Genomic DNA, 22,408 nt, shown 5'->3' on the forward strand with positions numbered 1-22,408 from the left:
CCGGGACACCATTGAGACTCAACAAACAGATCAATTGGGACAATGTGAACAACGTTGAGTCTTCTGACCTACGAACAAAGTACATCTCTTTTCTTTAGGCCTCCAATTTCTCTCAGTAATGTTTTGTTTGTGTATCTTGCACATCTTCTGTCCGATTTATCCCTAATCATTTCATATTTTTGATGTTATTATAAATGGTATTGTTATTTAAAATGTTAATTTCAGATTCTTTGTTGTTAGTATATAGAAACACAACTGATTTTTATATTTTGGCCTTGTCTGCTGCAACCTCACCAAACTCACTTCTTGGTTCTAGTAGCGTTTTTTATAGGTTCTTTAGAATTTTCTACATATGTGATCATACCGTATATAAACAAAGACAGTTTTACTTTGTCTTTTCAAATTTTGATGCCTTTAATTTCTTTTTTTAAAAAATATTTTATTTATTTGTCAGAGAGAGAGGGCACAAGCAGAGGGAGCAGGAGAGGGAGAAGCAGGCTTCCTGCTGAGCAGGGAGCCCCATGTGGGACTCGATCCCAGGACCCTGGGATCATGACCTGAGCCGAAGGCAGACACTTAACCGACTGAGCCACCCAGGTGTCCCACATTTTTTTTTTTTTTTTTTTGCCCTACTACATTGGATAGAACCTCCAGTACAGTGCTAAATAGAATTTGCAGGAGTGGACACACTTGCCTTGTTCCCGTTTTAGGGAAGAACATTTAGTCTTTCACCATGAATAATGATTTTAGTGACGTATTTTTTTTTTTCTTCTTGTAAATACCCTTTATCAGGCTTGAGGAAGTTCTCTTCTACTCCTTGTTTGCAGAAAGTTTTTGTTTTTTTTTAAATAATCAGTAATAGGTGTTAGATTTTGTTGAACGATCTTTCCGCATCTGATGGGAGATCATACGGTTTTTCTTTCTTAGTTATGGCAAATTTTGTTGATTTTTCAGTGTTAAGCCAACCTTACTTTCCTGGGCTAAATTCCACTTGGACACGACCTGGGAAGAGGATGGAGGACGGAAGCCTGCACAATAGCTTGTGTCCCTCTTGTTGAGTTTGAGGAGTGTGTACAAGGCACAGATAAGGGCGTTGGGGTGGGGGGTATGATGCGAGCCTCACAGCCTAGAGTAGAGAGACTCCGGGGTTATAATTTGGGCTCATCCACTCTGTTTCTTCCTGTGCTCACCCCGAGGACCTTACTCATTAAGGAATCTCCATGTACTTCTGCCAAAGCAAGAACGTCCCCTTAGGTCGTAACAGTCTAGTCCTCGGGGCAGAGGGATGGGGCTGTAGTTTCCACCCCCTAACCTGGCCAAAGTCCAGCATCACCATGTAACGTCCCCTTTCACAGACTTCTGTGGGCCTCGAGGGGCTGTTTCCCTGCCTTGCTGTCACTACAGGCTGGGCACGGAGCCATGAGGGCTAGGAGGCTGGAGGAGGCCGACTAGAAAGCTCCCCCTAGCCCAGCCTCTGCTGGAGACGCCCCTCTCCGCTCTCAGTGTGTGCTCCCCTCACCAGCTCTTGCCATTTTCTGCTCTCCAACAATTTCACTTTTGTGTCTCATTTCTGCAACATCTCCACGGTCAGGTGTGGCTGATGGATCCTGCAGCGCATGTTAATTCTGCTTTGACTGAAGTAAGGGTTGATACGCGTATTTCAGGAACTGGGTCTACTCGTAACAGAGAACTTACCTGCAGTCTTAGATGCATCAAGATAATGGAGCAGTATCTTCCAAGTGCTGAAGAGAAAGGAATTTGAACTTGAATTCTATACTGAGCCAAATTACCGGTCCTGAAGCCTCCCACCGGGGAAACGCTTACCCCCGATGACTCCTATGTCGACGCTATCGTTTCAATCCTTGGTGTGTTTGACTTCATACTAAGAAACCAAAGCAAAAGTAATCCAAAACCCCTGATTATGGAAAACAAATCAAAATTCGCTATTTTAGGAAGTTAAGGTGAAGGGAGAGATGATTAGTTCTTTTGTAATTAAATTATTATTTTTTTCTTTGTGAAACTATCAGAGGAGCATTGGGTTTTAAAGTAACCGCCAGACCCGCTCCAAGCCTCTTCAGTTCCATTCCCCAAAGGTAACCACTGTTAATAGGCTTCTGTGCCTGCTTCCAGGATTTCCATGGGTATTTAAATGTGTATGTACATGCCCGAGGCACGTATGTGTGTCTGTTTTGCATGAACTGTATCATGTAGTATATGTTTTGGAACCAGCTCTTTTCTTTTGGCAACATATCTTCCTATATTGCTACATATAAACCTCCCTCATTAGTTTTTTTTTTTTTTTAAGATTTTATTTTATTTATTTGAGAGAGAGAGTGAGAGAGAGAGCACAAGCAGGGGGAGAGGCAGGCAGAGGGAGAAGCAGACTCCCCACTGAGCAGGGAGCCGGATGCGGGACTCGATCCCAGGACTCCAGGATCATGACCTGAGCCGAAGGCAGTCGCTTAACCAACTGAGCCACCTGGGCACCCTCCCTCATTAGTTTTAAAGGCTGCAAGAAACATCATTATGTGCAAGTACCACAGTGTGGCAAATTTTTTTTGATAGACATTTGGCTTGTTTCTAGTCTTTTGGTTGTTGCAAATGAGGCTGATATGAACACTCTTGGGCAAGTATCTTTATGTTTTCCTAAGAATGCATCTGAAGGATACATTTCTTCTTGGAAGTAGAATTGCTGAGTCAGAGCAAATGTGTATTTTGAATTTTGACTGACATTGCCAAATTGCCATCCCATGGCGTGGGGCCAATTGGCACTTATTTTTTCCCATACTGACTGGTGCTGGATTTGTCAGCTTTTTAAAATTTTAACTAATCTGATTGGTAAAGATGCAGCTGAATTCTTTTACTTTGAATTTAGTGCTTCATATTTTTAGTGTTTTTTGTAGAACTTTGTCTCCTGGACACTTATCCCATTCCTAACACCAATAACCACGGGTATAGAGGGGGTTAATTGAATAGCCATTGAACATTTGTCTAATCATATAATTTGACTTGTCTTTACCTTTACAATACTACCTGAAACACATTTGGGAACTACTATTTGAAACTAACAAAAACTTGAATATTCACTTAATTTTTTTTTTTAATATTGTTCATTAGAGAGTACAGCCTTTCTAGAATGGTAGGTTAAAAATGTCCAAGGTTTTTCAGATCTACGAATCTGCGTTCTAAGGAGAACTAAAGGGAGCCTACTAAAATTGTTGCCCTAAGGAGAGAGAATACTTACAAGATATTACAAGTTCTGTGGAGAAACTTAATGACAAAATTTATATACCTATTTTATTTTATTTTATTTATTATTTTTTTAAAGATTTTATTTATTTTTTGACAGAGAGAGAGACAGCGAGAGAGGGAACACAAGCAGGGGGAGTGGGAGAGGGAGAAGCAGACTCCACGCCGAGCAGGGAGCCCAATGCAGGGCTCGATCCCAGGACCCTGGGATCATGACCTGAGCCGAAGGCAGACGCTTAACGACTGAGCCACCCAGGTGCCCCTATATACCTATTTTAAAAAGGAGGTACTTAGGAACAAACCTAACAAAAAGGTAAAACAACATTTCAATGAAGAATATAAAAGTAGACTTAAATAAAATGACATACCGTATTACTCAAGAACATAAACTGTCTTAAGAGTAATTTGGGAATTGCCGTATCGCCAGTAGCCAGGACAGTGCTGACACATAGGTGCTCCGTAAACATACGTTGAATGAATGAATGTACATGAATAGGAAGAGAGGGTGCTTTTTAAAAAAGATTTTATGTATGTATGTATGTATGTATGTATGTATGTATTTATTTTAATGAGAGAGAAAGCGTGAGAGTGAGCGTGGGTGGAGGAGGGGCAGAGGGAGAGAGAGAATCTCAAGCCGGCTCTGCGCTGAGCGTAGAGCCCTAATGGGGCTCGATCTCCCAACCCCGAGACCATGACCTGAGCCAGAACCAAGAGTCTGATGCTTAACTGACTGAGCCACCCAGGCACCCCAGGATGATAAAGTCTTAAAGATGTCAATTGTTGGGGCGCCTGGGTGGCTCAGATGGTTAAGCGTCTGCCTTCGGCTCAGGTCATGATCCCAGGGTCCTGAGATCGAGCCCCCACATCGGGCTCCTGGCTCAGCAAGGAGCCTGCTTCTCCCTCTCCCTCTCTCCCGGCTCATGCTCTCTCTCTCTCTCTCTGTATCTCTGTGTCTCAAATGAATAAATAAAATCTTAAAAAAAAAAGATGTCAATTGTCACCAGATTTATGTGTAAATTAAATATAATATCAATAAAAATCTCAATATGATCTCTCATGGAACTAGACATTCAAAAATTCACAAGAAAGAGTAGCTATATTAGAATGTTGAAGATTCGTTTGAAAAAGAATGAGGAAGGAGAATTTATCTTAATGGAAATCAAAACATATTAAAAAGTTATGGTAATTGCAATGATAAGGCACTGACACAGTTATCGACAGACTAGTAGATCAGTGGAACAGAATACTCTAGGAAAAACACACATTTATGGTAAGTGAGAAAAGGTAGTATTTCATTTCAGTAGAGAAACAACAGAGTATTCAACTAAAGGCATTGGGACAATTGGTTATCCATTTGGAAATGAATGAAAGTAGCTCACTATTACGCTGTACATTACACTATTCACACACAAAAATTCCAGACGCTTTAGTGATCTAAATGTGAAAAATCAAAATATTAAGATATTAGAAGAATATACAAGAGAATATGTTTATGATCTTGAAAATGGGAAGATCTTTATAAAAAGTCTGAAAAAGAAAATCCATAAAGGAAAAGGCAGATAAATTTGACCACTTCAAAATTAAGATCCTATATTGGGGGAGCCTGGTTGGCTCAGTCAGTTAAGTCCAACTCTTGATTTTGGCTCAGGTCATGATCTCAGGGTTGTGAATGGAGCCCTGTTCAGGCTCCACATTGGGAGTGGAGCCTGCTCTCCTTCTGCCCCTCTCCTCTCCCTCTCTAAAAAAAAAAAAAAAAAAAAATTAAGACCCTATAAAAAACATAAATGAAAAATGACGGACTGGAAAAATATTAACAATACGTATAACAGCTGACAGATTAGTATTATTCAGAATATATGGTAACTTTCACAAATCAATAAAAAGAATGACAATTCGTAAGGGCGCCTGGGTGGCTCAGTTGGTTGAGCGACTGCCTTCGGCTCAGGTCATGATCCTGGGGTCCTGGGATCGAGTCCCACATCGGGCTCCCGGCTCGGCGGGAGGCCTGCTTCTCCCTCTCCCACTCCCCTTGCTTGTGTTCCTGCTCTCGCTGTCTCTGTCTGTGTCAAATAAATAAATAAAGTCTTTAAAAAAAAAAAGTGACAATTCGATAGAAAAATGGACATCACCAAACACAGGAAATTTACAGGAGAGCTAATACAAATAAAAAGATGCTGGCTATTAATTAAAGAAATAAAAATTGAACCAACAGTGTGATTACAATTTTTGCTCTTAAGAATTCTGATGAGTCGGGTGCCTGGGTGGCTCAGTTGGTTAAGCGACTGTCTTCGGCTCAGGTCATGATCATGGAGTCCCAGAATCGAGTCCCATGTCGGGCTCCCTGCTCGGCACGGAGTCTGCTTCTCCCTATGACCTTCCCCCTCTCATGTGCTCTCTCTCTCATTCTTGCTCTCTCAAATAAATAAATAAAATTTTTAAAAAAAAGAATTCTGATAAGTCTGGAGGACAGTTTGGTAATATCTATTTATTAAAAATTCTAAATGCACAAAACCTGTGGCTCACTTCTCAGTCTTTATCCTGGAGAACAAGGTGCCTGTGTACGTGTGTGCAGAGGCCTCTTGCTGCATTGTTCTTTGTAGTGAAAAAATGGGAAAATGTCCGCTTCCATCAAGAGAGGAATGGTCACATAATGGAGTTACAGCTCAACTAAAGAATATGCGTAAAAGTTAAAAAAAGTCGACTGTTTTCTAGGTAGCAAGTGATAGGTCTGCAAGAGGTCGTTGAGGGAGAAAAGCACATTGCCCAGCAATATGTTCCATGTGATATCATTTATGGAAAAATGAAGGCAGAAGAATGTTTCCCACAGATCCATACATAGGAATGAGTGGAAAGTAAAAGATCTGAAGGTCAAACACAAGAATGACAGTGGTGCGCATGTGTGGGGCGCAAACGAACAAGACTGGAGTTAGGCATGGCACCGGAACCTGATCCACAGGAAGCCTTCGCAGGATTTGCGATATTTTAATTGTATTCAGGATATATCCAAGCATTACCTGCGTCATTCAAAACTAATTCTTAAAAATGTAAAGAGCAATACATAATAAAATTAAAAAAAAAAAAAGAGCAAGGAAAGAGGGTCTCTGGGCCGGGTGCCATTGATGCCCCTGGGGGATCATGGCCCCCGCCGCCTCCCCAAGCTCCCAGAGCCTCCTTCCCTCCAACCACAGACACACAGGAAATCTGGCGGCAATCCCAACTGAACTGTTTCCTAAACAGCGTGAAGAAAGAGCAAGCAGTTTTGCAAGCTGTGGCAGAGGACCCGTTATCCCACAGGCGGTTGGACTTCACCCTAGGGGTGGGGATGTTTGGGGAAGGTAAGTGGGGAGAAGGGAGGGCCGTATGGTGGGGGGCTCCCTCAAAGGACCGTAGTCTGGGGACGTAGCAGTGACAACAGCGCCCTCTAGAGGCCACCTCCAGGATGGCTACCGGGGGGAACCGATGGGATGAGGCGTGTCCGGACTACCTCCTCCCGCAGACCTGTTCTCCTTCTGGTTACTCTGCATGCCGAGAAGCCCTGGGAGCCTCACATACACCTGGGCCACGCCAACAAGGCCTACATGTGGGAGCCCGCATGGGCAGCCTGGCCGCGATCCCGCTGGTGTCATTATTAATTGGTTGGAAACCTCGTAAAGTCACGGAGCCTCTCAAGCCTCTGCACCTAACAGCAAGCCCACAGCCCCAGCCCTGAGCCAAAGGCAGGTGGGTTGGGGATTGTTGAGAATTCTTGAGAATTCTCCCACCTCCACATGGGTAGAGAGTGAAGGGCGTTTTTACATCATTTTTTGAAAAGGCTTTAGCTTTTCAAACATTCGTTGCCTCATTGCCCCCTGTGAGAAATCAGGGCAGACCTGTCACCCCTGTCCCTGAATCCCTGCCATGCCTCCTGCCCAGCTTTTAGCCTCTGGGCCTGCCAGCCCGGGGCACCCTCCACTTGGCTGAGTCAGCTTTCTAGAATGTACCTCTGTGCCCTTCACAGCCTTTACGGCTCCCTGGAGCCTTCAGGACAAGAACTTCTGAACAGGTCAGCAAGAGTGTTAGGTTCCAGGCCCTAACTGCCTTGCCAACCTCACCCTGCCTCATCTTTGCCCCCAAGCTAGAACTGTCTAAATGAAGCCCACTCGTGTCAAGGTCTTTGCTAGTCGTTCTCTGGGCCCAGAATGCTCTTCCTCCCTGTGTCTACTTGGTCAACTTCTTTTTTTTTAAGATTTTATTTATTTGACACAGAGAGAGAGAGAGAGAGAAACAAGCAGGGGGAGCTGCAGGCAGAGGGAGAAGCAGACTCCCTGCGGAGCAGGGAGCCTGATGCAGGACTCGATCGCAGGATCCTGGGATCATGACCTGAGCCGAAGGCAAACGTTTACCGACTGAGCCACCCAGGCGCCCCTCCGTGGTCAACTTCTAAAACATTCTTCAAGATCGTCTCAAGCACCAGCTCCTCAAGAAAACCTTCCTAGGTACCAGTTGGTCCAAGTGCTGCTCTTTGATGCTCCCAAAGAACCCTACACGAGGCTCTCACGTTCATTACCTTGCTTCTCTGTATTCTCCTGTGCGCTCGTTGAGGACAAGGCCCTGGCTCGGCCGGGTATACCCATTGGCCAGCACAGTGCAGGTGGTGCATGCAAGGGCTCAGTAAATACTTGTTCAGTAAGTGCCCGAAAGAGAGGTCACAAATAAGTATGTAGAGGCCATTGGGTGAAGAGTGCTGGTGTGAGAGGCAGGCAAACCGTAGCTGAACTCTAGGAAACAAACTGAGGGCTGCTGGAGGGGAGGCGGGTGGGGATTGGGATCATTGGGTGATGGGCATGAAGGAGGGCATGTGATGTGATGAGCACTGGGTGTTCTATGCAACTGATGAATCACTAAATTCTACCCCTGAAACAAATAATACACTGTATGATAGCTAAATTGAATTTAAATAAAGAATTTTTTTTTAAGATTTTATTTATTTATTTGACAAAGAGAGACAGAGTGAGAGAGGGAACACAAGCAGGGGGAGTGGGAGAGGGAGAAGCAGGCTTCCCGCTGAGCAGGGAGCCTGATGTGGGGCTCGATCCCAGGACCCTGGGATCATGACCTGAGCCGAAGGCAGGCGCTTAACGACTGAGCCACCCAGGCGCCCCTAAATAAAGAATTTTTTTAAAGAGTGCTGGTGTGGAAGTCAGGAGACCTAACAGCCAGATTATTCTTTTTTTTTAAAAAAAAGATTTTATTTATTTATTTGACAGAGAGAGACGGGACACCAGCAGGGGGAGTGGGAGAGGGAGAAGCAGGCTTCCCGTGGAGCAGGGAGCCCGATGTGGGGCTCGATGTGGGGCTCGATGTGGGGCTCGATCCCAGGACCCTGGGATCATGACCTGAGCCGAAGGCAGATGCTTACCCACTGGGCCACCCAGGCGCCCCAGATTATTCTGAACTGCCACACTGTCACCTTTGGCACAGACACTTCGTTCCCTAGACTCTGTCCTTCTCATCTGTGCTGCGAGGGGCTTGTATTAAATGTCTCTTTCCTCTTGAGCCTTGACAATCCCCCTAAAAGAGTAAAAGGACACTAATTGTCAGAGTTGATCAGGGCAATGGGGAACAGGTGCTCCCATGCATGGCTAATGGGAGGGTGAGATGCAATCTTCATTAAGGCCATTTGATTTTTTTTTAATGCACCCCTATGTTTTATTGCAACATTACTTATAATAGCCAAACTATGGAAGCAATCATAGTGTCCATCAATAAATGAATGGACAACGAAGATATGCAATAGATGGATAAATATATATACACAATGGAACACTAGGCAGCCCCCTAAAATAAAATCTTGCCATTTGCAACAACACTGATGGACCCAGAGGGTAAAATCCCAGTGATTAAGTCAGAGGAAAACAAATGATTTCACTCATATGGGGACTTGAAGAAACAAAACAAATAAACAAAGAAAAAAAGAGATAAACAAAAACCCAAATTCTTAAATATAGAGAACAAACTGATAGTTACCAGAGGGGAGGTGGGTGGGAGGATGGGTTAGATAGGGGAAGGGGATTAAAAGTCCACATATGGTGATGGGCACCGAGTAATATATAGAATTGCTGAATCACTCTATTGTACCTCTGAAACTACTATAACTCTGTAAATTAATTATACTGAAATTAAAATATAGAATAAAATCAAGCTGTTAGAAAAATAATAGGTGCTATATGGATTACAAAAGATATAGTTCTCCAAATATGTTATAAATACTTAACATATGTTTAACTGAAATATTAAAGTTGGATAGTTGAAAAAAATTTTTTTTAAGATTTTATTTATTTATTTGAGAGAGAGAGAGAAAAAGCATGAGGGGGGGAGGGGCAGAGAGAGAAGCAGACTCCCTGCTGAGCAGGGAGCCCAATGCGGGACTCGATCCCGGGACTCCAGGATCATGACCTGAGCTGAAGGCAGACGCTTAACCAACTGAGCCACCCAGGTGCCCGACAAATTTTTTAAAGCCTTAAAAATATTGATACCTAAATATGCAGCAATTTTACTTCTAGGCCTAAGGAAATAATTGAAGATGTGACAAGAGATCTAACCCCATGGATGTTGACCCTAGTACTGCTTTTAACACTGAAAATAGGAAACAACCCAAGTATCTAACAAGAGGGGGATTAGTGAATAAATCCTAGTACTTAATGCAAAATATTATGCAGATATATTTATTTATTTGAAGATTTTATTTATTTATTTGACAGAGAGAGAGCACAAGCAGGGGGAGTGGCAGGCAGAGACAGAGGGAGAAGTAGGCTCCCCACAGAGCAGGGGGAGTCTGATGCGGGACTCAATCCCAGGACCCTGGGATCAGGGTCCGAAGGCAGTCGCTTAACCAACTGAGCCATCCAGGCACCCGAACTAAGTCTATTTTTTTTTTATTTTTTTTTTTAAGATTTTTTATTTATTGAGAGAGAGAATGAGATAGAGAGAGCATGAGGGGGGAGGGTCAGAGGGAGAAGCAGACTCCCCGCCGAGCAGGGAGCCCGATGTGGGACTCGATCCCAGGACTCCAGGATCATGACCTGAGCTGAAGGCAGCTGCCCAACCAACTGAGCCACCCAGGCGCCCCTAAGTCTATTTATCGACAAAGAGAGAACCCAGGCTAAATTGTCAAGTACTAAAACTAGGTTGTAAAGCAATATTTGAAGTATGTTTTTATCACCATTTAAAATACATATTATATCTACATATAGGGTATTAAATGATTAAATGGGGTTATTTATGAGTAGTGGGTTTATGAGAAATTATTTTCTTCCTGCTTCTTATTTATATGAAAAATGACAAGCCTGGAAAGAAAAAAATTTACCTATAACTCGATTATAAGTAATTTTGGTTTATTTTTATTTTTTCTTGTGTTCTCTAACTTTTCATGAACAGAAATATATTACTTGTAGGATTAAAAGAATATTTTCTTTTTTTAAAAATTTTATTTATTTATTTGAGAGAGAGAGCACAAGGTGGGGGCGGGGTCAGACGGAGAAGCAGACCCCTTGCTGAGCTGGGAGCCTGACGCGGGGCTGGATCCCAGGACCCCAAGATCATGACCTGAGCTGAAGGCAGATGCTTAACCAACTGAACCATCCAGGTGCCCTTAAAAAAGTATTTTCAAAAGTATAAAATTCTAGAACCTGATTCACAAGGAGCCACTTGTCCAAGTTCACACAGCAAGTCACTGAGAGAGCAAGGCTGGAAGGATGGCCTCCCCTCTCATGGGCCCCACTGGTGACAGGATCTGCGGGCACACCCGGAAGGTGTTCTGGATGTGTTGCCGTCCCTTATTCTTCAGTCAAGATGTGGTCTGCGCATAAAAAAGAGTGAGGACAGGAAGGTGGTTGGAGCGGGAAACGTGGCTAGACCAAACATCACGGGAGTCCGACTAGGGCCCAGGGAGGAGGACAAGCACAGTCATTAGTCATAGGGTACCTGTGCTGCCTGAGAATGGCAGAGGCTTTGCCAGGGTTCTTTAGGGGAGACAGCTCCCCCTCTTCTATTTCAGACCCATCCTAAAAGTTAACCCCAGGCCTCTTAACTCCTCTGATCTTGTCCCAGAGAGGCCCTGGGCTGTGTCACCTAACTGACACTAACCACATCCAGCTCTGCTCTTTCCTGGTTCCTGAAATCCAGGAGCAGATGGTCGGAGTGCTGAAGACAGCCTGCTACCCAAAGCCCAGAACAAAGGGGAGGAGGAGAGGGAGAGAGGAAGTTACCTTGGTCCCGAGCCTGTAGCCCCCAGGCTTTCCTATGAAACCCAACGGTCTCCAGCCAGGTTTCCTGTCCCTTTAGCCTTTGCCAAGAATGGGGGGTGGGGTGGGGCTGCCAGGGGCCAGAATACTGTTGGGGGTGGGGGACAGCCCCCCCCCCAGGCTGATTGATCATTACTCCAGGTGTCCCCTACAACTCCCCTCCTTCTCTGGGGTTACTCCATGTCCCATAGTTCCTTAGGCTGTTGGTTCCTGACTTTTATCCCTTTCAAAGGATCCCCAGAGACTCAGTTTAATCAGAATTTTGGAGGGGTTATTGTCTGTCCCCCCTGGGGACAGCACTGGCCTAGGCACACAGAGGGAGCTAAGAAGCTCTGGGGTGTGATGCTAAGTTCAGAGGCTGGGCACAGCTCTGGTCTCTCCTTTCCTGTCCCTCTCTCCCATATGAGGGATCAACTTTTGGGCACCCCAACCCCAGTGGGGGAGGAGAGAGCGGTTAGTCTCCACGGGCGGGGTTTCATCTGCCCCGCCCCCTCCCTGAGCCGGGAGGACATAAAGGCCTAGATTCAGGTGAGCCATGTGGCCAATACCAGGTGAACTTCGGAGGTGAGGTGCTGGGGGCTGAGAGACTGAAGCTAGCAAAAGAGGGGAGCTGTGGACCCCTTCCCTGAGGAGGTAGGTAGGACCCACTGAGGTTGGACTGGAGTGTGAAGGTGGGAGTGAGGGGTCAGGGAGAGAGGGCTGGTGGAGCTCTCTTCTCCCAAATGCACTGCGCACTCTGGACTTGCTGGGCTTGGGGTCTTGTTGCAGAGATGAAGCTGCTGCTCCTCGCAGGGCTCCTGGCCATTCTGGCTGCGCCCCAGCGCTCTGAGGGTGCCGGTCCAGGTAATGGTCAGAAAGAAGGGAAAGGGGGGTGTGTTGGGGCTGGTTCTGAGTCCCAAGGACTCGGTGCAGGCCACCCTGGCTCTGGGGCCCATTCCTGACCTTGTGACCCCTGCTCTGGGCAGCTGTCCTGGAGGAGGTAGAGACCTCAGTGGTGCTGACCTGCATGAAGGAAGCCAAGCGACTAGTGGACATGGCCTACAAGGAGCGGCGGGAGAGGTGGGGTGCCGGGCACTTCCCAGCTCTGCGCAAGGCTGCCCCCGGTCTTTCAGAGTGGGGACTTCGTGGGCGGGGATGGAGCCCCCTGTCTATCAGTCTTTGTGTCTTTGGGTTTGAGAACACCTTCAAAACCATCCCTCCCCGTGGCCTTGCCTCTGTGGGGCACCCAGGTCCATACTCTGCTTATAAAGAGAACCCTTTTTCCATTCTGTGGGTCTGTCTACCCCAACCTGCGTGCTGGCCTGGGGCTAGGGCTCTGCTGAGTGTCCCGGCCGCCACTGTCTCTGGCCTCACCCCTCCCTTCTCCAAGCAGCATCAAGCGGCGGCTTCACAGTGGCCTGGCCAGCCCCATGGAACTCTTGTCCTACTTCAAGCAGCCGGTGGCAGCCACCAGGACAGCTGTGAGGGCTGCTGATTATCTGCACGTGGCCCTAAGCCTGCTGGAGGGGAAGCTGCGGCCTCTGTGGCCAGGGCCCTTCAACGTCACTGGTACCGTCTGCCCTACAACCCCGGTCTCCTGCTCCCCTAGTGACCTCGGTCATCTCCCAGTGACCCCCCACCCCCCACTCCTCTCCCGGGGAGTCTCAGGGGCACGGGCGTCTGCTCTCCGTGTCCTCAGACTGGGCCCCCAACCAAGCCTCCCCAGCTTGGGATAGGAAATGGGGCGACCCGGCAACCACGCCCCTCTCCCCCTCCCCCACCCCGGCCCCAGACGTGCTGACACCGGCCCAGCTGCATCTGCTGTCCACGTCGAGCGGCTGCGCCTACCAGGACGTGCGGGTGACGTGCCCGGAGAACGACAAGTACCGCACCATCACCGGCCACTGCAACAACAGGTGCGGCCGGCGGCGGGCGCCCCTGGGCGGGCGGGCGACGCCCCGCGGGGCCCCCTCGCGTCAGCGCCGCGTCCTCCCCCTGCAGACGCAGCCCCACGCTGGGGGCCTCCAACCGCGCCTTCGCGCGCTGGCTGCCGGCCGAGTACGAGGACGGCTTCTCGCTGCCCTACGGCTGGACGCCCGGGGTCAAGCGCGGCGGCTTCCCGGTGCCCCTGGTGAGCGCCGGCCGGCGGTGCGGGCTGGGCGGCGGGGAGCGAGGCCCGGCCCGGCGGCGCGCGGGGTCCCAGGCGGCCCCTGACGCTCCGTGTCCCGCAGGCGCGCGCCGTCTCCAACGCCATCGTGCGCTTCCCCACGGAGCAGCTGACCCCGGACCAGGAGCGCTCGCTCCTCTTCATGCAGTGGGGGCAGCTGATCGACCACGACCTCGACCTGAGCCCGGAGCCGGCCGCCCGCGTCTCCTTCGTCACTAGTGTCGACTGCGAGACCAGCTGCCTGCAGCAGCCGCCCTGCTTCCCGCTCAAGGTGCTCCCTTCTTCCCGCCCCGCCGCTGCCTGCGCGGTGGGGAGATGGGGAATCCTTCCTGGAAGCGGCCACCTCCCTCTGTGCCCAGAGTTCCCTCCCCGGCAACTGAGTAAGCCTGGCCCTGCCCACCCACTTGCCTCCGCCTCCGGGCCGAGGAACTTCCCGCCTCCCTCCATCCTCCGCGGGCAGGTGCCCGGTGCTCCGTCCCCTTTCCTCCTCACAGAGGGCCACCACCTTCCCGCCCCCCACCCCTGGGCGCACATTGCACAGAGCCTGGGCTGTCGGTTGCAGGAGGGCTGGGGGGGACTGGATGGTTGGGGCACAGTAGGGAGAGGAGGAGAGAAAGGAAGGAGAATGGCAGAGAGGGAGAGAGAAGGGAGAAAGGCAGGGGCCAGAGTGAAAGACAGGAAAGGGACAGGGAAGGGGGGGGGGGGGGGGGGGGGGGGGGGGGGGGGGGGGGGGGGGGGGGGGGCACAGACACCGTGGAGAAAAGGAGGGAGAGAAATGAAGTTTAAGCGAGGACGGGCTGGGCCTCCTCCAGGGGGTCGCACATCCCCCATTCCAGAGTTCTGGTCATCACCCCCAAAGATCGAAGCTCAGAGGAATCTGCTGGTGCAACATCAGGCAGTGATCCTCTGCGGGGCTTGAGAGGCCTCCCTCCAGCCGAGGGGGCCAGAAGTCCTGCAAAGCTCTCGTTTTGGTGTCTGGGTCTCCCCCTCTGGTCCTGGGTTCCAGGCTGCTTTGGAGGTGGGATCAAGACCTTGGGGTAGGGAGTGGACAGGAGGAGAGCCAACCAGCCCTGTCTGTGTGTCACAGATCCCACCAGATGACCCCCGCATCAAGAACCAACAGGACTGCATCCCCTTCTTCCGCTCCTCGCCAGCCTGCACAGACAGCAACATCACCATTCGCAATCAGATCAACGCGCTCACCTCCTTCGTGGATGCCAGCATGGTCTATGGCAGCGAGGACCCTCTGGCCACTAAGCTTCGAAACACGTCCAATCAGCTGGGGTTGCTGGCTGTCAACACCCGCTTCAGCGACAACGGCCGGGCCCTGCTGCCCTTTGACAACCTGCCTGAGGACCCCTGCCTCCTCACCAACCGCACAGCGCGCATCCGCTGCTTCCTGGCAGGTCAGCCCCCAGTGGGAACCTGGGGTGGTACGGTGGGGGGGGCATGGGGGGGTGGGGGGTGGGGTGCGGGTGCGCTGGAGCCAGAGGGCCTGTTTTGAGCAGCCTGTGGGTTTGCATTTAGAGAGACTCTGTCCTCACCAACTTCCTATTAATCCAGTTGCCTTGGTGACAAGTTGGATGGAGCCAGAAGGCAAACAAACAAACAAAAAACCCCAAACCTAAACTAACAAAAACCAAAAAGCCAACCTAAGAAGGAGACTCAGGGATGGCTGAGGAGCCTCTGTCCATCTGTCCATCCCTTTCTCCATCTGTCCTTTTCCCTCTGGACTCTGGCAGAGAGTTGAGTCCTCAGGGACAGGGAACTAAGGGGACAGAGAGCAACGTGGCATCCTCACTCTCTAGAACAGCATCATCCACTGTGGCAGCCACTAGTTACAAGGGGCAATTTTCATTTAAATTTAAGTTAGTGCAAATTAACTTAAATTAAATGTAAAATTCAGTTCCTCTGCTGCACTAGCCACATTTCAAGTGTTCGGTAGCCTCATAAGCTAGTGGTTCCCATATAGGGCAGCACAGATGTAGAACATTTTCATCAATTCAGAAAGTTCTATGGCACGGTGCTGCTCCAGAATATCACCTCCTGTCATCTTGAGTCCCTGTAATAAGAGGGCGAGATTTTAAATTTAAACACCTGGCAGCCCTGGGGATATCGTTGGGGCAGTAGCGGTGCCCAGAAATTTTCCAATTTTTAAAAAAAAGACTCTATTTAATTTTTAAAAAAGATTTATTTACTTATTTGAGAGAGAGGTTGAGAGAGGGAGAGAGAGAGAGCGAGCGAGCAGGGGGAGGGGCAAAGGAAGAGGGAGAAGCACTCTGCTGAGCATGGAGCCAGATACTGGGCTTGATCTCAGGACTCTGAGATCATAACCTGAGCCGAAATCAAGAGTTGGACCCTCAACCGACTGAGCTACCCAGGCACCCCAAGATTTTATTTTTAAGTAATCTCTACACCCACCCTGGGTCTGGAACTTATAACCCCCAAATCAAGAGTCACATGTCCCACCAACTGAGCAGCCAGGCACCCGTCCAATATTTTTTAAAGTAAATCCAATAGTGGTCCTGAGGCCCTTCCGTTCACATCTGGCCTCCCAGCCTCTCCTCCTGATGGCTTCCGGTGATCTCTCCCCTGGCTGGGCCCTGGCGAGGAGAATCAAGGTCAGCTCCGGTCCACACCGGAGCCCATACTTTTCTGGGCCAGTGAGGAAAGAGTGGCACTCCTCAGCCAGTTACGGCCACCTCCATCCTGGCGTCAAGCTGCGTGGCCTGGGCCCGGAGTACTGTGACCTCTGGCAGCTCATGGGATAGTAAACCTGCTCTCAAAGAATTTCTTTCCCACCAGCATCAGGAGCTAATAAAGACTAGACCCAGTGTCCTGGGCCCTTTAAAAGGGCCTGGCCCTAACTCTCTGGCCCTTCCAGAGAAAAGGTGGGGAGGACTAGAGGGATTAGAGATTTCACTTGTTTTTTTTTTTTGAACAGTCTCAGATGTGGACTATAAACATCCTGTGCCCTAGGCCCCCTCTCGCCCCCACTCTCAGGAACCTGAGCAGGCTGCAAATTAGCATGTAGTAAGGCTGGGGATGGCAACTCTGATCAGATGGTAGTGGCTTTCTAGAGTCCTGTGTTGAGAAGGATTCTGAGGTTGCATCCAGTTCGAGCAGGAGAGAGTGCTGTCTGACATGGGCGTGGAAGTAGGTGGCGCCACACATGCTACTTTTGGGCCTTCCCTGCATCAAGAGAGTAACTCAACCAGGCAGTTTAGGGATCACCTACTTTGTAGCAGGCACGGTGTTAAACTCCATATGTCTATGTGTGAGTTGGGTGGAGGGTCAGATACAAAAAGGCTCAAGCCATGGTCCTCATCTTCAAGGAGCTCCCAGTCTCAGCTACTAGAATGTGGCAAGTCACGTGTCAGCTCTGATGCCTAGTGAATGAGCGTCTCCAGCCAGCAGTGCCCCTACACTGAGGAAGAAGTTAGCATGGTGGACCAGGGCATCAAGGGAGGACCTCCTAGAGGAGGTGTAAGCTGAGCATGGTGTGGAAAGATGGACGGAGAGGAAGTCTGGGTTTCAGACCTTGGCTGGGGAGGGAGTTTCAGTGGAGCAAGTCCTTTCTGATGGGATCTTAGGAATGACAGCAGCTTTTCCTTCCTCAAGGGGACACCCGCTCAAGTGAGATGCCTGAGCTCGCCTCCATGCACACACTCTTTCTGCGGGAGCACAACCGGCTGGCCACAAAGCTCAAATGCCTGAATCCCAACTGGGATGGAGAGAGGCTCTACCAGGAAGCCCGCAAGATCGTGGGAGCCATGGTCCAGGTGGGCAGTTCTGAGCATTGGTGATGCCAGGGGTCAGGCAGGCTTGGGATCCAAACATGCCTCTACCACATCCTAGCTGTGTGACCCGGGCCAGGTTAACCCCCATGAACCTCAGCGTGTGCAGCCATGATGCTGTAAAGATTAAATGATATATGTGAAAACACCTGGCAGATACTAAGTGCCTGACAAAGGTTACTTGCCTTCCATCCCCTCCTTCCTAGGCTGGCTCCCCTTTCTGTTGTCCCGTCCATCAGGAATGGTTTCGGGAGCGTTAAAGGGGTGGGTCTGAAGTGCCTGGTGCAGAGTAGCTGGTCAGTAAATGCCTTGCCTTTCCTCATCTCCTCGTGGCTCCTCGCTCTGTTACCCACTCACCTCTTCTTTTGGCTCTATCATAGCTCACCCCATCCCTCACCCTTGTTTATCCCTGGGAACTGTTCCTGGTTCTCTCTCCCAGCTTCTGATGCTTCAGCACCCCCATCCTCTCCCCAAGACACACACACACATACACACACATACACACACACATACGTGCACACCTTTTTCATATCTTAGACTCCGGAGAGGGAGAGAGTTGCAGGTGTGGAGGGTAAGTTTTGGCTTTGCACCAAGAACTAAGTGAGATTCATTTAAGCCTTGCAGAAAATTCCAGACTCTAGAATCTATATTTTCTCTTTGCCCTGGGGGAAATCATCTAGGGTGGCCCTTTTCCTTTTTGCCTCCCCTCCTCCACAAATGCAAATTGAACCCTACCGTGAGCCAAGTGCTTGCTGGGCACCGAGTAATTTCAAGAGAAATGAGATACAACCCTTGCCCTCAGGAGCTTATAAGTTAGGAGAAGAAAAAGACATGAATAACTCAAGGGCAAAGGAGCTATTGACTAACAAAGCCTTTTGTTATTTAATCCTTTAGGGCAGAGGGCAGCATAATTATCTTTAATTCACATTTGAGTAACTGGGGCTCACAGAGGTCCATAACTGGCCCAAGGTCATACAGCAGGCAAGCGCTGGAGCTCTGGGTCTGCCACTCGGTGCCACTCTGTTAGACCCAGATCCAGTGCAGCGGGAGACAACTCCCTGGCTGTGGACAATGGAGGGAACCCCCCCGCCCCCCAAGCCAGGAACAGGCAGAGACTCTGCACAGAGGGTGAGTGGAGAGGCCACTCTGAGCACTTTAGATCATCACTTATCGGGACTTTTCTTTAGATCATCACTTATCGGGACTACCTGCCCCTGGTGCTGGGACCAAGGGCCATGAGGAAGTACCTGCCGAGCTACCGCTCCTACAATGACTCGGTGGACCCTCGCATTGCCAACGTCTTCACCAATGCCTTCCGCTATGGCCACACTCTCATCCAACCTTTCATGTTCCGCCTGGATAACCAGTATCAGCCCATGGGGCCCAACCCCCGCGTTCCACTCAGCAAGGTCTTCTTTGCCACCTGGAGGGTAGTGCTGGAAGGTGAGGGGACCTCGGCCAGGAGATAGTGGGCTGGCAGCTGAGGACATGGTGGGGGTGGTCTTGGCTGCAGGGAGCTGGGGCAGGAGAAATCCTCTTCCATCCATCTTTGGGGACTTTATCTGACTTTCCAGCCTCAGTTCATCTGACTGCTTCTGTATATAATAATAAAGGGTAGGCTGGAGATGGCTCATAGGGAGCTGGCTCCTTCCTGTGTGTTATGATTCTCAGTGACCCAGGAGCCCAGGGGCTGGGTGCACCCCAACTTGCAAGTCTGAATGGCATAATCCCCTGAGACCTCAATTCTCCAGCGAAGACCTGCCCACTGAGGCCACCTTGGCACCAGGAGCTGCATGTTCCCAGCCCTCTTCTGCAATCCCCTGACTGCCCCTGGGACTTTTCCCTTACTCCAGTCTGCGCCCTGGATACTGAGCTGGATCCGTCCCCAAGTCTTGTCCCTCTTGTCCCAGGTGGCATTGACCCCATCCTGCGGGGCCTCATGGCCACCCCTGCCAAGCTGAATCGCCAGAACCAAATCGTGGTGGACGAGATCCGGGAGCGGTTGTTTGAGCAGGTCATGAGGATCGGGCTGGACTTGCCCGCTCTAAACATGCAGCGCAGCCGGGACCATGGCCTCCCAGGTGAGGGGCTGCAGGAGCCCTGATGCGCGCCCCCCCCACCTCCCACTCTAGGGCCCTGCCCTCTGTGGTGCCCCCAGCTGCCCAAGTGAGCTGGAAACCTGGCTCCATCATATTTCATGTTACTTTGTTTTACATGAACTTTGAGGGGGAAGGGATTATTATCACTTCCATTTTACAGATGAGCAAACTGAGGCTTGAAGAGATTCGGAACTTGCCTAGGTTCTTCTCCAGCCAAGTCAGTGATGGAGCTTGAATTTGAACCCAGATCAGCCTAACCCCAAAGTCTGTGCCTACATTATGGGACAGCTGGTGTGGCTGAACCTTCTAGACACACCTCACCCCTCACGGGGTCTGAGATCTTCAGAGGGGGCAGTGAGATGTTCCTGTTCTTGGACGTTTTAGGAGTTATGGCAGTTTAGGATTTGCCTCACAGTGAGAGAGCAAAGGAAAGAGAGAGGGTCTTGGCCCCTCAGTTCAGGGTTCCCTGGGGGCTTATAGCCTGGGAGAAGCCCCTCAGTGTCCTCCTCTCCCTCATGTCCCTCGGTAGACGGCCACGGTCAGTGTGTTGGGGAGGTGGGCTTTGTGGGACCCTCCCACAGCCACCGCCCCCCCACCCCCGCAGGGTACAATGCCTGGAGGCGCTTCTGTGGGCTCCCCCAGCCCAGCACGGTGGGCGAGCTGGGCACGGTGCTGAAGAACCTGGGCCTGGCGGAGAAGCTGGTGCAGCAGTATGGCACGCCCGACAACATTGACATCTGGATGGGCGGCGTGGCCGAGCCCCTGGAGCCCTACGGCCGCGTGGGCCCCCTCCTGGCCTGCCTCATCGGGACCCAGTTCAGGAAGCTCCGCGATGGTGACCGGTGAGGGGCGGCGAGCTGCTCAGGCCCGCTGTGTGGCTGCAGGCCTATTCCCCAACCTCCGGGGGGCCCCCACTTCTGCCTGTGAAGTGAGGGGCAGGAAGGGATCCGTGATTTTCCAGGGTTTCCGGGGCCTTGAGGTCGTCCCTCGTGTGCTCTGAACCTGTTGGGGGCGCAGCCAGGAGGGACCTGGACCCCTGGTTGTGAAGGAGGGAAGACAGAGAACGCAACTCTTACCTACCCCTTCTCCGGTGTCAGGGTGCTTGCTGCTGAACAGCCCCCAGGGCTCTCCTAGAGTGACGTCACTGTGTCCCTGACACCTGTCATGCCCAGTTCTTACCTAGCCCGTATTGCGCCCTTGGGAAAACTAGAGAAAGGTGTCCCTCTCTGGGTGGACCCCTTATAAACCCACCGCAAGGTTCTCTGCGCCCCCACGGACATGGCCCCCGGCCAGGGCACAGGGCTCCATGAGTGAGCGCAGGCCCAGCTCCCTGTGCAGCGTGAGTGGGGCCCCGTGGGCCGCCGGGGTGGGGGCAGAGCGGAGGTACCCCGGCAGCCGCGCTCTCCTCCACGCTGTGCGGAGGGCACCACGCGGGTGAAAGCCCCCCTGCTGTGGTGGCCCTCTTACGTCCAGGGAGCGGCTCGAGCCAGCGGAGGCCCTCCCGGCCGAGGACAGCCTGGGTGCAAAGTCCGCGGGTGTCCCCACGCAGGTTTTGGTGGGAGAACGCGGGCGTGTTCAGCAGGCAGCAGCAGCAGGCGCTGACCAGGATCTCCCTGCCCCGCATCATCTGTGACAACACGGGCATCACCACCGTGTCCAAGAACAACATCTTCATGTCCAACACATTCCCTCGGGACTTTGTCAGCTGTAACACACTCCCCGCCCTGGACCTGAGCTCCTGGAGGGACAGTGACTAGAGGCTGGGTAAGGGGGTGTGGTGGGGAGTTGACGCCTGGGCAGTCCCCGGGCTGGCCCACGGAGCCCTTCCCTAGGTGAGCGCATCTCTGTTCTGGCTGAGAAGATGAGTGACTAGACATTCATTCGTGTGTGTGTGTGTGTGTGTGTTTGCTGCCTATGTGAGTATTAAGTACACGGAAGATTGTAGAGTGCACAGGGGAGGAGCACAAGCCCAGAGCCAGATAGCTGGGTTCAAATCCTGACTCTTCAGCTCCAGCTGAACAAATGACTCAACCTCCCTTTTCTCGAGAAAACCTTGAGTTTTCTTCTTTGCAAATAAAAGCTGTCGTGGCTCCTTAGAGGCTCCATTTGCACCATGTCTGCCCCCAGGGAGCTTATAGGTGACAGTGTCCAGGTTGCAGAGGTGACCCAGTGACCCCTGGGGGAACGAGCGTGAGCAGCTAGGCTGGGTGCGGCGGTTGAGTTGTGAGCTCAGGGGAGCAGGGCTCGGTCAGTGGCTCCCCTTGTGCTTCCTTACGCTGTTCTCTTGCTTGTTCCCAGGAGCCCACCTGGAGAGGAGGTGGGGCCCGTCGGCCCTTTTGTGCCATGCCTTTGTACCTGACAACTATGATAATAAAGCACCACCGATGGGGATCTTCGCTCTGTCCATGTCTGCTGCAGGGCTGGAGCCTCGGCATGAGGCTTGCTCTGGCTTCTGAATTTGAACCAGTGTGATCTGTGCCTCGGAAATGGGGGTGAGGGTCTCTGGGAGTCATCCTTTGATGCACACGTGCCAAGCAGGCAGTTCTTAGAAGCCCCTGGGCCAGGTCAAACCGAGCAGACCATCCTGACTCACCTTCCACCCACACCACCCCGGAGGACAGAAACTGTGGTCACCAAGCCCTTACGCTCGTCCACTATTCTGGCAAACATCTGTTGCGGGCTCACTCTGTGTCAGGCCCGTGTCAGGTGCCTGGGGGATGGAGGGGACACAATGCTGTCCTGCAGGAGAGAAAGAACAGAGGTGTGATGGGAAGGTAGGCCCTTCCCAGCTGACGGGGCACCTCTGGATCGTGCATCCCCACAGCCTGGCGCGAT

At 50.9% G+C, this 22,408-nt stretch overlaps 1 protein-coding gene across 1 annotated transcript; it reads left to right on the forward strand.

Moving 5' to 3' along the window:
* Nucleotides 1-12,035: 12,035 nt before the first annotated feature.
* On the forward strand, nt 12,036-21,469 carry MPO (myeloperoxidase). Its single transcript, XM_035027367.1, has 13 exons — nt 12,036-12,164; nt 12,300-12,374; nt 12,497-12,590; nt 12,904-13,079; nt 13,303-13,426; nt 13,512-13,641; nt 13,742-13,948; nt 14,765-15,083; nt 17,299-17,459; nt 18,662-18,917; nt 19,385-19,555; nt 20,178-20,415; nt 21,123-21,469. Exons 2-13 carry the CDS (start codon nt 12,302-12,304, stop codon nt 21,328-21,330), a joined length of 2,157 nt encoding a protein of 718 aa, XP_034883258.1. The 5' UTR covers nt 12,036-12,164; nt 12,300-12,301; the 3' UTR covers nt 21,331-21,469.
* Nucleotides 21,470-22,408: the final 939 nt, after the last annotated feature.

This window comes from Mirounga leonina, unplaced genomic scaffold (genome assembly GCF_011800145.1).
Source record: "Mirounga leonina isolate KUSES-001 unplaced genomic scaffold, KU_Mleo_1.0 Mir_200, whole genome shotgun sequence".
In the NCBI taxonomy this organism is placed as follows: Eukaryota; Metazoa; Chordata; class Mammalia; order Carnivora; family Phocidae; genus Mirounga; species Mirounga leonina.

Excerpts from the sequence above, each read along its gene's own strand:
- MPO (XM_035027367.1), top strand. The coding sequence starts at position 12,302 with ATGAAGCTGCTGCTCCTCGCAGGGCTCCTGGCCATTCTGGCTGCGCCC. Across the intron at positions 15,084-17,298 it reads CATCCGCTGCTTCCTGGCAG|GGGACACCCGCTCAAGTGAG; the intron begins GTCAGCCCCCAG and ends TCCTTCCTCAAG. Across the intron at positions 19,556-20,177 it reads CCGGGACCATGGCCTCCCAG|GGTACAATGCCTGGAGGCGC; the intron begins GTGAGGGGCTGC and ends CCACCCCCGCAG.